Source organism: Hemicordylus capensis, chromosome 12 (assembly GCF_027244095.1).
Source record: "Hemicordylus capensis ecotype Gifberg chromosome 12, rHemCap1.1.pri, whole genome shotgun sequence".
In the NCBI taxonomy this organism is placed as follows: domain Eukaryota; kingdom Metazoa; phylum Chordata; class Lepidosauria; order Squamata; family Cordylidae; genus Hemicordylus; species Hemicordylus capensis.
Genome location: NC_069668.1, coordinates 10,895,841 through 10,912,004, shown reverse-complemented (window position 1 = coordinate 10,912,004; position 16,164 = coordinate 10,895,841). Strand labels below are relative to the sequence as shown.

At 51.5% G+C, this 16,164-nt stretch overlaps 1 protein-coding gene across 1 annotated transcript; it reads right to left on the bottom strand.

The window, feature by feature from the left end:
- Positions 1–420: 420 nt before the first annotated feature.
- ALDOC (aldolase, fructose-bisphosphate C) lies at positions 421–14,197 on the bottom strand. The gene is made up of 9 exons (XM_053275262.1): positions 14,040–14,197; positions 9,235–9,361; positions 8,645–8,856; positions 7,838–7,892; positions 7,342–7,502; positions 4,464–4,547; positions 3,279–3,453; positions 2,339–2,538; positions 421–1,243 (listed from the first exon to the last, which is right to left on the bottom strand). Exons 2-9 carry the CDS (start codon positions 9,344–9,346, stop codon positions 1,148–1,150), a joined length of 1,095 nt encoding a protein of 364 aa, XP_053131237.1. The 5' UTR covers positions 9,347–9,361; positions 14,040–14,197; the 3' UTR covers positions 421–1,147.
- Between the last annotated feature and the right edge of the window lie 1,967 nt (positions 14,198–16,164).

Sequence of the window (16,164 nt, the reverse complement as noted above, 5' to 3'; positions counted from 1 at the left end):
CAAGGGTCTGACGCGCTAGAAGGCAGTTGCCTATACTCCTATATTCCTAAACATGTTTCAAGCCTCTTGCTTAGATCAACTTTAACAAGTTCAGCTCATAGGCAGTTTATAGATGGATGGCTGTGTTAAAGGTTACTGGTGAAGCCATGAAGGTGAGCAGAACTGAAGTTCAAGCACGCAGTTTCCTTGAGTGAGGGGACCGTTTCCAGGCGAACACCTCCGGGCTTCATTCTACGCTCGGCTCAGTGAAGTTTGTGGTGTGCTAGGCTAGCCTAACCTTTGCAGCTTTTCTTTTGAGAATTTACGTCGCATTTGGCAAAGAGAGACGGCTGCTTTGGCTGCCATTAACCCCTCCACTATACTGCCCCAAGTTGACCAATATTTTAAATCCGCACGAAAAAAAGACACAAGACAGAAAAATGACTTCACACCTCTATTGTGGATTAGTTATAGGGCTATTTGGTACATCGGGTGCACACAGACCACATAGGGGGGACACACACGCGCGCTCACACACATGGCGATAAACCGGCTCCCTGCCCCACGTGTCTCAGCTACCGACAGCCTTGTGGTAGGGGAAGGTGGGGTAGAGAGCGTGCAGACCAGGGGGCTCAGAGGACCCCACATATGCAAAAGGGGGGCAGGCAGACAAGAATGGGCAGCAAAGTGGGGCAGCTCTCCCTCCTGCCGGCCCCAGGACGTCCCTCTCCAAGACTCCAGGAGAGGCATGCTATGGGTTCAACCCAACCCCCTTCTTCTCTCCACGGGAGTCTCCTTGACCCCTTTTCCCGGCAGGCACCCTAGATTAATAAGAATAAGAAATTTCCTAGTGCGCTGAACACTCCAAGTGCCTCGCCTGGCAACAATTCCATACAACAACCCTGTAAGGTAGGCCAGTTTGCTGCTGTTGCTCTCTCACCCCCACCCTACCCACCGTGGCAGGATTCCACGAGACCCACAGCAGGGGTCTCCTCCTCTCCTCCTCCTCCATGTCGCTCACACGCATCCCCTCCGGCGCTTGACGCTCCATGGCTACTTAGCTCCTCTTGCGGCTACGGTAGAAAAGCTGGGTGTGACTGGTGGCTGGTATGGAAGGTAGCAGTGGGAGGTCCTGTCAGTGGGGGCTAAATGCCTGCCCAGGCGGGCCTCAATAGGCGTGGTTGGCTACGTAGAGAGACTGCCCGGCTGCACCGAAACCGTCGCTGCTGCCTTCGTACTTGCCAAGAGCAGCTAAGCCGTTGACCTAGGAGACAGGAGGGAAAAGTCTTCAGTGGTTTGCCCCCCAGACCCTCTGGTAGCCCATGAGCCAGGCCCACCCATTTTGGCCACTGGTACCAAGACTCATAGTTGCCACTGTCTACCCCCATAGAGATGGAAAAGTAGGCAATAACAAGGTGGCACTTAACAACGTAAGAGCAGCCCTGCTGGATCCGGCCCAAGGAGGCCTCTCTAGTCCAGCATCCTGTTTCACACAGTGGCCCACCAGATGTTTCTGGGAAGCCCACAGGCAAGAGGGGAGGGCATGCCCCCTCTCCTGCTGTTGCTCCCCTGCAACTGGTATCCAGAAGCATCTTGCCTCTGAGGCTGGAGGTGGCCTCTAGCCATCAAGACCAGTAGACTACTTAATAATAATAATAATAATAATTATTATTATTATTATTACTACATTTATAACCCGCTCTTCCTCCAAGGAGCCCAGAGCAGTGTACTACATACTTAAGTTTCTCTTTCACAACAACCCTGTGAAGTAGGCTAGGCTGAGAGAGAAGTGACTGGCCCAGAGTCACATCCAGCTAGTTTCATGGCTGAATGGGGTTTTGAACTTGGGTCTCCCCGGTCCTAGTCCAGCACTCTAACCACTACACCACGCTGGCTCTCATAACAGAGAGATACAGAGTGCTACAGCTGTCTCTGTGTTATCACCCCTTTATATCCCTGCCCCCAAATGATTGGGGTCAAATTGCAGCCTTTTTTTTTTCTTTTTTGAACAGAGCCAGGGTCATGATGAACAAATGGCTGTACTCTCCCCATGGAGAGACATCCCTGCCCATTTTCGTTCCCGTTCCTCTGACAGCATCGGTGCAATTTCACCGTTCTTGTGTTTTATGTACCTACTGCGGGCCCGACAGTCAGGACAGTAAAAGCAAGAGAAAGACACAGAAAGCTGGGAGTCTTGTGATGTGATCACCTCTTTTCCATTTTCCATCTCCGGCATGGACCATGTCAAAAATCACTACAAGCCATCGCCCACCCCAAGATGGTAACAACCACACAACAGCAGGTTCATGTACCAGGAGAGGCTCTTCTCTGGGGAATCCAAAGGACCCCTTTTTCCTACCTCAGCACGGTTGATAAACTCCTCTGTGGCAGAGTTCTCATTTTCTCGCTGGCCACGCCAGGTGTTGAGGGCAGAAGCCTGCAGGGCCCGGCCGTAGGAGAAGGTCAAGGCCCAAGGCCGGGCCAACGGGCAGTTGTTGATGGCGTTGAGGTTGATGGAAGCCTCTTCCTCGCTCTGCCCGCCAGACAGGAAGGTGACACCTGGCAGAAAAAAGGGACAGCCAAATAATTCGACTTGCTCCATCTTCTCTCTGAGAACACACACCATCCATGACCACTGAACAGGAATGCCGCCGCCCACATGGTGTGTGGATCTGCCAACTATCGTCCATCATCACCGCTTTTCCGAGCAAAACTCCGTGTTGCAATACCCCAATCAAGATTCCTCTTGTCGAACCGAAAAGGAAGCGGAGAGGTTCTCTTCCATTCAAGACAGCTCATTTGTTAAATCAGGGTTTGTCAAATCCCAGGCGCCCGGGAGCCATGGTGCCTAGAAATTTAACCATGGCACCGAGACCAGGATATTCAGAGGTAGAGTTATGTAATAAAATATTTCTCCCAGGCAGGCCCCATTTCTGTTCTAAATCTACTACTTGTAAAGGGGATTAAGAGAAGCACATGTATCCCCCTGCCCGCCAAAATGTGCATTACTATGTCCAGTGCCTGTTGTCCGGCACCTAAACTTTGGGGCTGGTTTCCAGATCCAAAGAAAAATTTGTCAAGGCCTGTTTGTTAAGCTACTCGGTGTGAGAAAGGTCAGCTTTAATCTTCTCTCTCTCATCGCCTCAGAAAGAGTATTTCCAAGAATGCCAAAATGGCGTCCGAAATCAACAAAGAAGTTCAAGACCCATCAGTATGATTTGAGTCTCCAATGGAAGTAGAGGCATTTGACCTAAAATTAGATCGGAGGCGGATCAAGGAAGATAGGGATGAGGCCATACCTGGCACAGAGGGTGGTACAGTGCGACGAAGAGCAGTCACGGTTGCCATGGCGATCTCCTCAGGGCTGTACTTGGTAGGGCAAGCGTGGCCAGGGGTCACCATGTTGGGCTTCAGCAGGGTGCCCTCCAGGTAGATGTGATGGTCACTCAGCGCCTTGTAGACGGCGGCCAGGACCTGGAAGGCAACCCAGAGGCAGCTGCTGAGCCTGCAGTGAGAACCATCAGCCCAGCTGGGCCTCCCAGTTAGCAGCATGTGTGTGCTCCAAACCACACACCACATTAAAGCTCCCTGCCTCCTGTGGGGAGTCCCACCTGGATATGTTGCCAGGAACTTAGCCTGGGACCTTCTGCAGGAATGCCACCCCACCCACCCCCAGTCCCAAATTTCCCACAAAAATTGCAGAGAAAAAATGCTGTAAAAAAAAAACACACACACACACACAAAACACCACAGAAGCCATAAAATGGTTCCTCTTTACAAAATGACGGCTAGAGATGACCTCCGAGGTCGTTTCCAGCCATCTAGGAACCACAGATACATGGGTTTTGTATCCGCAGGTAATGAGGTCGGGTGTCAATCAGACACCCACCGATACGCAGAAAGTGGCACTGTGTATCGCGTGGTCCACCTGTATGGGCGTTGAATAAGTTGTAGAAAAAGAATAAGAAAAAGAGTCTCAGTCTTCTTAATACCAGTTGCAGGGGAGCAACAGCAGGAGAAGGGGCATGCCTTCACCGCCTCTGGCGGGACACAGAGGGAAATAGGGCGCTGGACGAGAGAGGCCAGGCTGTTCTTATGTTGTCAACTATAGTTTGCAAAAGAAGATACTCTCCTCCGTACTATGCAATGCAGCTGCTTTCCCTTCCCTTCTCATATTTCCCTCTCCTCCCTTCCCTCCTCCCTGTCTTTTTCACCTCTCTCTTCATTCTCATTTTCCCTCCCCTTTTCAAGTCCCCTCCCTGGCAGCATCTCCAAGAGAGGGGTGAGAGAGATTCCTGCCTGCAGCCTTGGAGAAGCTGCTGCCAGTCTGGGAAGACAATACTGAGTTAGATCGACCAATGGTCGGACTCAGTATATGGCAGCTTCCTATGTTCCCATTGGGGACGGGGAAGGGCTGCCTGCCAATAAAGAATAAAGCCCACTTCCCACCAACCAGCCTTTCAGCAAGCCACACTGGGCCTCACCTTCTCCGTCACATACTGGCAACGCTTCAAGTCATGGTCTCCGTCAGGCAGGATCTCCGGTTCCACAATGGGCACGATGCCATTCTGTAACAGAAAGGATCATTGAGACGTGGCCGGCGTCCTTGCCTTGCAGTTGCGTTATATATATATATATATATATATATATATATATATATATATATATATGAATGACAGCAAGCTGTCCAGAGAGGAGAGCTGGTCTTATGGTTGCAAGCATGACTTGTCCCCTTAGCTAAGCAGGGTCAGCCCTAATTGCATATGAATTGGAGACTAGAAATGTGACCACTGCAAGATATTCCCCTTGGGGGATGGAGCCTGAATGGGGATTTGAACTCGGGTCTCCCCAGTCCTCGTCCAGCAGTCTAATCATGCCCTCCGCCAAGGAGCTAAAGTCATGTTGGAGCTAGGTTTATGTAAATGTCAGATTATGTAAGTTATGTCATTGCTAGCAGCAATTACAGCGTGGTAAGTAGCAATGTGCATTTGGGCACTCTTATCACAAAGACGTGATCCTTTAAAAAGTCTTTCTGAAGAAAAAACGATCAAATTAAATTGTGATCACAAAGCACGAATGGAATTTAAATTCAGCCGGAATCTGTTCTGCCATTCAGTTGATTTATTTAAGTTGCATTTTTGACTGGTTTGTTTTGGAATAATAACAAAAGCGGATGTGGCAATAGATCAGGATATCAGGTGAAGGGCTCCTAGCTCTATGGTAGAACATGTGCTGTGCACAAAGAAGGTTCCACAATGAATCCTTGGTTGGGAAAGTCCCTGTCTGGGGAGGGAGGCTAGAGAGTGGTTGCCAGTCAGTATATACAAATCTAGGTTAGATGGACTCATGATCTGACTCTGTATAAGGCAGCTTCATATGTGCATATGCTCACAAGTCTGGGTAAATTACAGTGATCAAGCTCTTTTGTAGACTTCAAGATTATTTATTTAAAAAATATATCTCTCTCCTTTTGTCTGAAGGCCCTCAAAACTATGTACAATAAATCGGCATACCAATAGCTTTTCTGGGTCAGAGTATTAGTTTAGGACTTAAATAGCATCCTGGTTCTTAATCTTCTTCAGGATGTTTTATCCTCGCAAGAAGATAATAGTGAGTTTGCAGCTCATCCGTGTTAAATTTAGTGCAACGAAAGTATTAAGTAATAAAATCATGCTCTGAAATGTGCCACTAGCTTGAAGCCCACCAATTTGATGTGCAGGAGGATACATGGGAAGAGTATGGGTTCTAATCTCCCCATCAACAGTCCATCCAGCTCCTTCCCCATGATTCTCACCTCCCCATGTGCCTATGATTTTCCTAAACAACTCCTTTCTCTGCTAGGCAGTGTGTTTTGCATTGCTCGGAATTGATGTAGCCAATGCTACATACATCCCAGGAACCACGGTAAGCAACACTTAAGTGCTTATATTGCTTTTCTTTTCTTTTCTTTAGCAATGCCTCACTTGCAGCTCCACCCACGTAGTTGGTTCTGCCCACTTTGGCTCCGCCCACCAGCTGCCCTGCCTGGCGCCCACCCAAGCCCTCCAGAAGTTGTGGCTGCCGTCCCACATCTGAGGAACAGCCAAGGTGGTTGTGCCGCCCCGGCATAGATCGAACCCGCAGCACTTCAAGAAGAGTATGACACCCCCAACACAGTCAGTGCAATGAGCAACAAGGCACTGAAGAATCCTTTTAACACAAAATGTCAAAGGGGATCTAAAGGTAAGACTGTGCATGAAATGTTCCACAGCAAGTACAGGCACAATATACAAATGCTACCAGTGAAAATGTGTCGTGCAATAGATTCCAGGTTTCTTCTGTCATAGAAAGCTGCCGTGGGAATCGCTCTGCTTGCTCGGCTAGATCGAAGCCATTTTGTTAGCTTGATTCTAGAGCTGTTTGAGCAAGGAACGCTTTGTAAGACGACAAGACAACTGGTTTAGCTGGCAGGCAGGCAGGCAACAGATAGCTTGGGGTTGAAATAGATTTCGGGGAAAGGGTCCATGGAGATTTGAATGATGCTTTAGCCAACAGTGGCGGCAGCTGCACTTTGCCAGACCCTGTCTAGAGGATTCTGATCATGCAGGGAAAATATTTATTTTATTTATCAGATTTGTACACCACCCCAAGCTTTTGTCTCTGGGCGGTTAACCGAGACAGATCGTCACTGTAACTTCCTTGTTTAATATACACGCGTAAATGTCCAGATAATCGGTTGAAAGGTTGAAGCAACTTGAGACAATTCTATAATTCCCTCTTTTAGCAAGACAAGAGTGTGTGCTGTACTTTTGCAAAGGGTGTTGGGAATCTGGTCTGGTTTGTAACCTGCACGGGCTCTCTCTGACTCATTTCCAGCTGAAACCGTCTCTGTATCAATAAAAGCAATTACTTGGATTATCAAAACATAGCATGAAGGCAGCGTTTCTTCCACACTGCCTTACACCAAGTCAGACCCTTGGTTCACCTACTTAATATCGTCTACACTGACTGACAGTGGCTCTCCAAGGTTCCAGGCAGGAGTTTTTCCCAGGCCTACCCAGAGATGCTGCCAGGGATTGAACTGTGCAATTGTATTATGTTCACACACTTTCTTTTTTCTGAGCGGCTTGTATTGGGTGGCTTGCTGGTCTGTGACTGTATCAATAAAGATTGATCGCTTGATCCTGGGTCCATCTCACCCCCTACAGGGAATATCTTACAACACTCACGTGTAGTCACCCATCCGAATCTAAACCAAGGCAGACCTTGCTTAGCCGACTGGACCATTCATGCTTGCTACCACAACACCAGCTCTCCTCCCCATCAGCCCAGGACCAATGGAAACATGGAATCTACAGCGCCCACATTACTAGGCAGTCTCACCTGCTGGCAGATGCTAGCGTAGCGTGCCAGGACGTTGGCGTTCTCCATGATGGCCAGGGCAGAGGGGGTGTGCTCGCTGATCTTCAGCACGCAGCGCCACTTGGCAAAGTCGGCCCCGTCCTTCTTATACTGGGCACAGCGCTCTGACAGCCCGTCCAGGCCTGGTACGGGGAAGCACAGCCTCACACAAAGGTCGCCCACAAGCCCAACATTCTAACCACTGCACCATGATGTTAAACTACCACTTTCCCCATCCACCTCAACTGTGCCCCCTGCTCTCACACTTCAGATCTACTTGGTGTACATTGTTGTATATCAATGGTGCTATATTAAGAAGGGTCCTAGCGATAAAGAAGGCTGAACTGCCTCCCCAATCCTGCTTGTGTGTGATATTTTTCTTATGTTGATTTTATGGTGATGTTCTTATTGTACGTTGCCTTGAGCTGTTCTGGCCAAAAAGCTGGGATAAAAGGCTTAATGATAAAAAATAAAATACCTTGTGTAGTGGTCTCCCCATCCGTCCCAGCAAGAGGCACCACGCCCTTGTCCACCTGTGAAGAGAACAGAGATGCACTGAGAATAGGAGCTTCTCATAGGAACACAGGAAGCTGCCATATACTGTGTCAGACCATTGGTCCAGCTAGCTCAGGACAGTCTACACAGACTGGAAGCGACTTCTCCAAGGTTGCCGGCAAGAGTCTCTCTCCGCCCTATCTTGGAGATGCTGCCAGGGAGGGAACTGGGAACCTTCTGCATGCAAGCAGGCAGCTGCTTTTCCCAGAGCGGCCCCAACCTCTAAGGGGAATCTCTTACAGTGCTCACACATAGTAGCCTCCCATCCAAATGCAAACCAGGGCAGACCCTGCTTAGCAAAGGGGAGAATTCATGCTGGCTACCACAAGACCAGCCACCTAATGGCGCAGCAGGGAAATGACTCGACTAGCAAGCCAGAGGTTGCAGGTTCGAATCCCGCTGGTATGTTTCCCAGACTACGGGAAATACCTATATGGGGCAGCAGTGATTTAGGAAGATACTGAAAGGCATCATAATCTGATATTGAAAGGCATCATAATCTGATATTGAAAGGCATCATAATCTGATACTGTGCGGGAGATGGCAATGGTCAACCCCTCCTGTATCCTACCAAAGACAACCACAGAGCTCTGTGGTCGCCAGGAGTTGACACCGACTCGACGGCACACTTTTCTTTACCACAAGACCAGCTTGCTCTTGGGGCCTGCTGGCTTCCCCTGTAGGAGACATCACCCAGACACCCACCCCCACAAAAAAATATCTGCCACACCTTAATGCCCACAACAATGTCCTTGTCCTTGATCAGCTCAACGAAGGGGGTGCCGTCGTCCGCCTTCTGGTACATGGTCTCATGGAAGAAGATGACCCCACCGATGCACTTCTTGACGCGGCTGTCGGCGCTGAAGAGGATCTGGCGGTACAGGCGTCGGTTCTCCTCGGTGTTCTCCACCCCGATCTGGTTGAGGCGTTTGGCCATGCTGCCTGCCAGAGAAGCAGAGAGGGGGAAAGGATCACAGACCGAGATATATACTGGCAAGCCAGCAGCCCAGCGACCTGGAGCCTTCAGAGCTGGTTTCGAAGCCCACCTCTGCCACCGATTCAGGATATAGCCTTGGGCAAATCATAGTCAAAGGTTTAGGTCCATTGCCTGGGACGACGGCTAAAGGCAAAGTAGACATCAAAACAATAAGACACTTCTGAAAGCGAACCAACAGACCATCTTGGCTCTCTTGAGAGTGTCTGTGTCGTGATTCACGGTTCTGAGCGTGCAAACATCTTTTTTAAACAGTTCACATTTTCAGATGTACGCTAACCTTCAAAAAACAGGTGGTGTGTGAAATGCCTGTCGTTCAGACCTACCCACAGATTCGTCAGCGGCCAGGATGCCCTTGCCGGGAGCCACAATGCGCTGGGCTATGTCCGAGAGCTCCTTCTTCTGCTCGGGGGTGAGCGCAGGGTACTGGTGGGTCATCTTGGCTGGTGTTGCCTGCAGGGCCGTCAAGGCAAAGGAAGGAAGGAAGGAAGGAAGGAAGGAAGGAAGGAAGGAAGGAAGTTCAAGCCACTTGGAGGATTCCACATCCACCCACACAACGAAGGCTCCCAGATGTCCCCCACCATGCTCTCTTTCGCAATGGGAGGGGGAAGCTTTTTCACATTAGATGCTGGTCCAAAATATTCCTCCTAAGGGACGGGGCTGTAGCTCAGTGGCAGCACATCGGCTTTGCACTCAACTGCTCTCTGGCAGCATCTCCAGGTAGGCCTGGGAAAGACTCCAGCCTGAAATCTTGGGAGAGTTGCTGCCAGTCAGGGTAGTCAATCCTGAGCCCGATGGACCAAGGGTCTGACTCAGTAGAAAGCAGATTTCTAGGTTCCTATTCTTACAGGATAGGGCCACAGCTCAGCGGGGGAGTCCCTGCTTCGCCTGTAGAAGGTCCCAGGTTCAATCCTGGGCAGCATTTCTCAAGGTGCGGCTGGAACTGGGAGAGACTATGGAATAGCCTCCCCAGTGAGGGTCGCCCGGCACCATCATTATGCCCCTTAAGATGCCAGGTGAAGATCTTTTTAGGGATGTAGGGAGCAGCCTTATACCGAGTCTGATCATTGCTCCAGCTAACTCAGGATTGCCTGCACTGACCGGCAGCGGCTCTCCAAAGCTTCAGGCAGGGGTCTCTCCCAACCCTACATGGAGATGCATCAGGGAGTGAACCTGCTGCATGCAAGCAGATGCTCTTCCTCTAAGCTACAGCCCCAGCCCCTAAGGGGAATATCTTACAGTGCTCAGATGTACGGTAGCCACCCATCTTAATGCAAACCAGGGCAGACCATGCTTAGCAAATCCCTGCCCGCTACCACAAGACCAGCTCTCCTCCTAGGCTGTCAAATCAAGGCTTCTGCTTTGTTTTTTAGGTGCATGTGGTTGGAGTTTCTGTCTTTGTCTGTTTTTAATGTGTTTGTAACTATGTTTGGTTTGCCTGGAGTTTGATTGTTTAAAACTTCTTATTTATCAACAGAACTTGGCTCCAATCCAGCTGTGTGGTGTCTTCTGGCAACCTAAAGAATGAGTATGTCATAGGAAAAGTGGAATACTAACGGGGCTTGCAAACTCTCCATGGGCAATTCCAAGAGTAAGTTACAGAATCATGCATGGAAGGGGCAATTCCAAGAGTAACGGAATCAGGTATGTTATCATTTCCCCCATGACTGCAAGTTTCAAAGCTGATACAATATATACCCACTGGCAAAAAGAACATCTCCTGCTCTAAGGCTATATTTTTACAATCCCCTTCCATATTATAGACAGCGTCTGAAACGTGCAGAGTACGCCAGTAACGGAATCAGAATCCACGTCCAAAAATTCTGGTTCCATTCCATGTATGGTTTTTTGGGGTGCATTTCAGGTATGCGGCATGCGTTTGCAGGAACGTAGTAAACAAACCTGCTTCTGCCCAACACAGACATCTTTGTAAATCCCTTCCCTGACTCCTGGACGTGCGCAGTTTCTAAATAGAGGGGCTGGAACTGGGTCAGCCTGAACAATCACAACTTCTCGAAGCTCCGAGGCAGAGGTGGGGGTGGGGGAGAGGAAACTGGCAAAGGTCCCAGGAGTGAGGGAAAGCCACTCTCTATATGCTCAGGGGTATGCTTGTCATGCACCTCAATTATTTCTCCAAATGCTGTAGAGCAAAGCCCATCAGCTTCGGTTTTGGATCTGGCGGGGGGACCCCAAGGGAATTCAGCTCCTGATAGGCATCGGCAATTCCATGGTGCTGGCACTGCCGCTAGCCTCCTTTTCAGCCGCAAACACCTCTCCTGCCCACCCACGAAGGGCTTAGCAGAGCACACATTATATAACAGACGCAACACAGGGTCTACAACAGCCCTGTGGTCACCACCGCTGCCATGGACACGTGTCCATCCGCGTGGCGCTCACAGCCAGATGGGCCCCCCCGACACACACACCCCGCTCCCTTCCCCCATAGCCTGAGGCCTTGTTGCTGCTGACAGCCTGTGCAAGGATTAACGCACACATACACACAGACTCAGCAAAGCCTCACGGAAGATATTCCTGGGAGCATCATCTCTTCCAGGAGTCCATCGAATAGAGAGATTATTTCCCATTTCCAAACCCAGTGAGGAGGAGAGCTGACCTTAGGACCCTAGGAAGCTGCCATCTACTGAGTCAGACCATTGGTCCATCTAACTCACTATTGTTTACCCAGATGGGCAGCGGCTTCTCCAAGGTTGCAGGCAGGAGTCTCTCTCTCTCAGCCCTCTCTTGGAGATGCTGCTGCCAGGGAGGGAACTTGGAACCTAGATGCTCTTCCCAGAGCAGCCCCATCCTCTGAGGGAAAGATCTTCCAGTGCTCACACATCAAGTCTTCTATTCATATGCAACCAGAGCAGACCTTGCTTAGCTAAGGGGACAGGCCATGCTTGCAACCACCAGACCAGCAAGCACAAATGGTCCCCTTTGCCTGGAGATGCTGCCAGGCATTGAGTAGCTGCTCCAAGACTGAGCATTCACTAAGGAGAATATTGTACAGAGTAGTCTCCATACAAATGCAAACCAGGGCTTACCCTGCTTAGCAAAGGGGACAATTCACGAGCACGACCATGAGACCATCTCCTGAGCCCTCGCCTCTGCCGGCCGGCTGTTAAAGCCCAGTCAGGTCTGGCAAGGAGCCACAACCAGTGTGACCTTGCCGTGTCCTCCATTCCCTCCTGGCCTGCCCCACCCAGCTCCCTGTTTCGGAGAACACCCATCGTACCACGTAGTGGGGAGGGGCAGAGATCTCCAATATCCGTCATTCTCGTCATATTCAACACTGCGCGCCCCCCGACCATGTTACGAAGCAGCCCAGTGCATGATGCACAGGCAGTGGGCTGGTGTGGAGCAGGTGAGTCGATGCAGAACCATCTCTTGGGGCCTGTTTATGGAAGTTATCAGGGATGGCCAGCCTGCATGCTCAGCACATCTACCTCCAATTTGCAGATGCTGGAGACAGAGGGAGGGTCTGTCTCCCGGAGAAAGAATATGGGACTAGGTGGAAACTGGACTTCATCACTCTGGGAAAAGAGCTGTTCAGTTGGGCAGAACTTTTCCTGATCTAGATCCATTGAAGGCCTGGGTTCCTACATAAGAGGCTGCCATGTACTGAGTCAGACCATTGGTCCATCTAGCTCAGTATTGTCTACGCAGACCGGCAGCAGCATCTCCAAAGTTGCAGGCAGGAATCTCTCTCAGCCCTGTCTTGGAGAAGCTGCCAGGGAAAGAACTTGGAACCTTCTGCTCTTCTCCTCAGGGGAATCTCTTCCAGGGCTCACACTTCTAGTCTCCCATTCAAATGCAACCAGGGCGGACCCTGCTTAGCTCAGGGGACAAGTCATGCTTGCGACCACGAGACCAGCTCTCCTCCCCAGCTTCTCTATTGTCAACCATTAGTGCCAGAAAGCAGGCAGGCGTGAATAATCAATGCAGTCTTTCCAAAATGCCAGCAGTGGGGGGAAACTAGCAGGAGGGATGAGAGAGAGAGAGAATATGCACCAGCAACGTTTCCCAGCCAGGGGTGTTGCAGAAGAGGTGCCCACGAGCCAGGGCAGCAACAAGGGATCCCAAGATGGTCTGGCCAATCTCTCATGTAATGCATACCCCCTGCCCCATTTTGCTTTGCCTCCCCAGATGCAAAAAACAATTTGAGGGGTTGTTTTTTGGTTGTTGGTTTTACCAGGACTAGCAAAAGTGGTCCATCTGTGCTCAGAGAAAGGAATCTCTCTCTCTCTCTCTCTCTCTCTCTCTCACTCTCACTCTCACTCACACACACACACACACACAGCCTCCAGGGCTCACTAAACATAGGAAGCTCAGCTGCCTTTTCCCGAGTCAGACCGGTGCTCCACCGAGTTCAGCATCACCATCACAGACTGGCAGCCATCCTTCCAGACGAGGCTCTTTCCCAGCCTTACCTGGAGATGCTGCCAGAGATTGAACCTAGGATCTTCTGCCTACAAAGCAGAGGCTCTGCCACCGAGCGATGGAGGCACCTCCTCCCCAACCCTATTTCCAGCGTCAAGAATTTACGTTTCTCTCTGTCTCTCAGGTCTGTATGGAGGGGATGCTCCTGGGCATGTGCAGAGTCCATTTAACTCAACAATCACTGCCTATGCCCTTGGGACGAGTGGGCAGATCTGAGCTCACACAGCTCCCCTTCCCTCTTCTCACCAAGCTGCCCTTTATGTCAGGGAGAAAGCAAAGGCGCGAGAGAAGAAAATCCAACATGATACCTTTCTTCTATAGAAAGAGAGAGAATGAAGCAGGCTGAAGAATAAGGGCTGCAGCAAATGCCCCAGGTTCAATCCCTAGCAGCACCTCCAGGTAGTACCCCCTGCCTGAAGCCTAGGAGCTGCTGCCAGTCCGTGCAGACGCCGCTGAGTTCGATGGACCAAAGGTCGGACTCGGTAGAAAGCAACTAAAAATAACACTATGAATTTGGGGAGTGGGTGTGGGAGCACAGACCCCAGGAGAGCCCCATCTCCTCTTTCTGGACCCTCGGGGGTCGTCCAGGGAGGCAGAATGGGGTCGCTGGGTGGGGGCCCCTCTTTCCAAGTTCACGGACCGCCCGCGGAGGCAGCCCCCCGAGACCCCCGCCCCATCCAGGCTGGCTCACCCTCTTTCCTAGTCGGTGAGGTCTGGCGTCGGTGCCGGCGCTGCTGACTGTGCGGCCGCCTCTCGCTCCGGCTGGGAAAGAGGTTTCTTCTGCTGCCGCAGAGCTACGTGACTCAGCTGTGCGGGAGGCGGAGGCCGGCGAGGGAGGAGCCAGCCAGCCAGCCTCCCCGCCCCACCGTGCCCCCCCCCCGGACTCAAGGCGGCCCCACCGACGCCCAGTGCAGCCAGGGAGGCTGGCTGCTTCTGGTCCCCATTTTTTGTAGCCCGCCTTGGACGCAGGATGCCTTGCCGAGGCGGCTTACAGGCGTGGCATGAAAACAGACAAGAGGGACATAGGAAGCTGGCCGCCTTCCACTCAGTCGGTCTGCCTCACTCAGGATTGTGTCTACTCTGACTGGCAGCAGGTCTCAGGCAGGAGTCTTTCCCAGCCCTGCCTGGAGATGCTGCCTGCCAGGGATTCAACCCGGGACCTTCTTCTGCATGCTAAACAGATGCTCTGCTGTTCAGAGGTTAAAAGGTAGTCAGTGTCGACTCCTGGCAACCACCGAGCCCTGTGGTTGTCTTTGGTAGAGTACAGGAGGGGTTGACCATGGCCTCCTCCCGCACATAGTATGAGATGATGCCTTTCAGCAGCTTCCTAGATCGCTGCTGCCCGACAGAGGTGTTTCCTGTAGACTGGGAAACATACCAGCAGGGATTCAAACCAGCAACCTCTGGCTTGCTAGTCAAGTCATTTCCCTGCTGCGCCAGGTAATTTGGGAGCCTGGTCCTAAAGGCCTTTGAGGAGCCCCCCTCTCCCCCCCAAATTAAGCATCACCCCCCTACAGACACACCATGACACAGTATTTTTAACACACGGGTTCTTGAGGGCACCAACAGCAACTGAACTCACAAGAAGGTAATTGTTGGCCACTGCAGCTGGGGATAATGGGAGTTGTAGTCCAAAAACAGCGGGGGGGGGGGCTAAGTTGAGCAGGCCTGTCGTAGGGGCTGCCACAGAATGCACCTGCCCTCCTTACGCAGGAAGCTGAGTCACACCCGTCATCCATCTCAGCCATGGCCCCAGTACAAAAAAAATAAAATAAATGCACTCAATAAAGCTAGAATCAATAAATTGTGGCGGGTTAAAAAGAAGAAGAAGAAGTAGGCGAGTGAAAAAGCTTCCTCTTAAAAGGCTTCTTGGGGAACGTGGGTTTTATTTTAAACCTCACTGAAGGTTATTGGAATGTTACCTCCATGCGTTTAGGCATCAAAAGGAAGAGAGTTCAGGCAAGTAAGAGCCCCACTGCGTGCTCCCTCTCCCCCCCCACTTTCCAGGAGGATCAAATGCCAGCCACCACGTGCGAGGAGCTGCTGCCAGTCGGTGTGGACAGTGCCGAGCTGGATGGACCAAAGATCCGATTCGGGGAAAAGGCCGCTTCGGACGTAAGCCACGCAAAGCAGACCACCGTTTCAAAGATGGGGCTGTCGCTCAGTGGATGAGCACCTGCTTTGCATACAGAAGGTCCCGGCTTAAATCCCTGGCAGCGTCTTCAGGCTGGGCTGGGAGAGGCTCCTCCTGCCTGAAACCTCGGAGAGCTGCTGCCAGTCAGTGCAGGCGATTCTGAGCTCCATGGACCAAGAGCCAGCCGGTGGCTGGGAGTTTCTCCTGTGGACTCGCCTCCAAGTGGATTCACATCCGAGGAAATCTAGGGCACACAGCAGTGAGAGGGAAAAGCTCGCCATTTCAGTCCCCCAGTGGCACCTGAGAGGAGTCTGGGTCTCTGACATAGAGGACACGGAAAGGCAGGGAAGAAGCCAGCTTGTTTCTTGAGGGCAATCCTGCTGAGGATTGGGGCAGAACAGAACAGGCCCCAGGCAGCGGGCGACAGGAGGGACAGAGAGAGGCGGGAGATGCCGAAAAGGAGGGCAGGCCAGAGAGCGGAGGAGACGGACGCTGTGCTGAGTCACAGGCTGCAGCCCGACTGTTCTCCTCTGGCCTTGAGAAGGGCGCAGGCTGGTTGCTGCCAGCCCGATTAAGGGGGCGGGGGGCTCCAGAGCCTGCTTGAGAAGCTCGTGGAGGCTGGAACACACGGGCCCACTGCCTCTCGGGGAGATTTGCAAGCTCTGTGGAGGACTAAGATGTG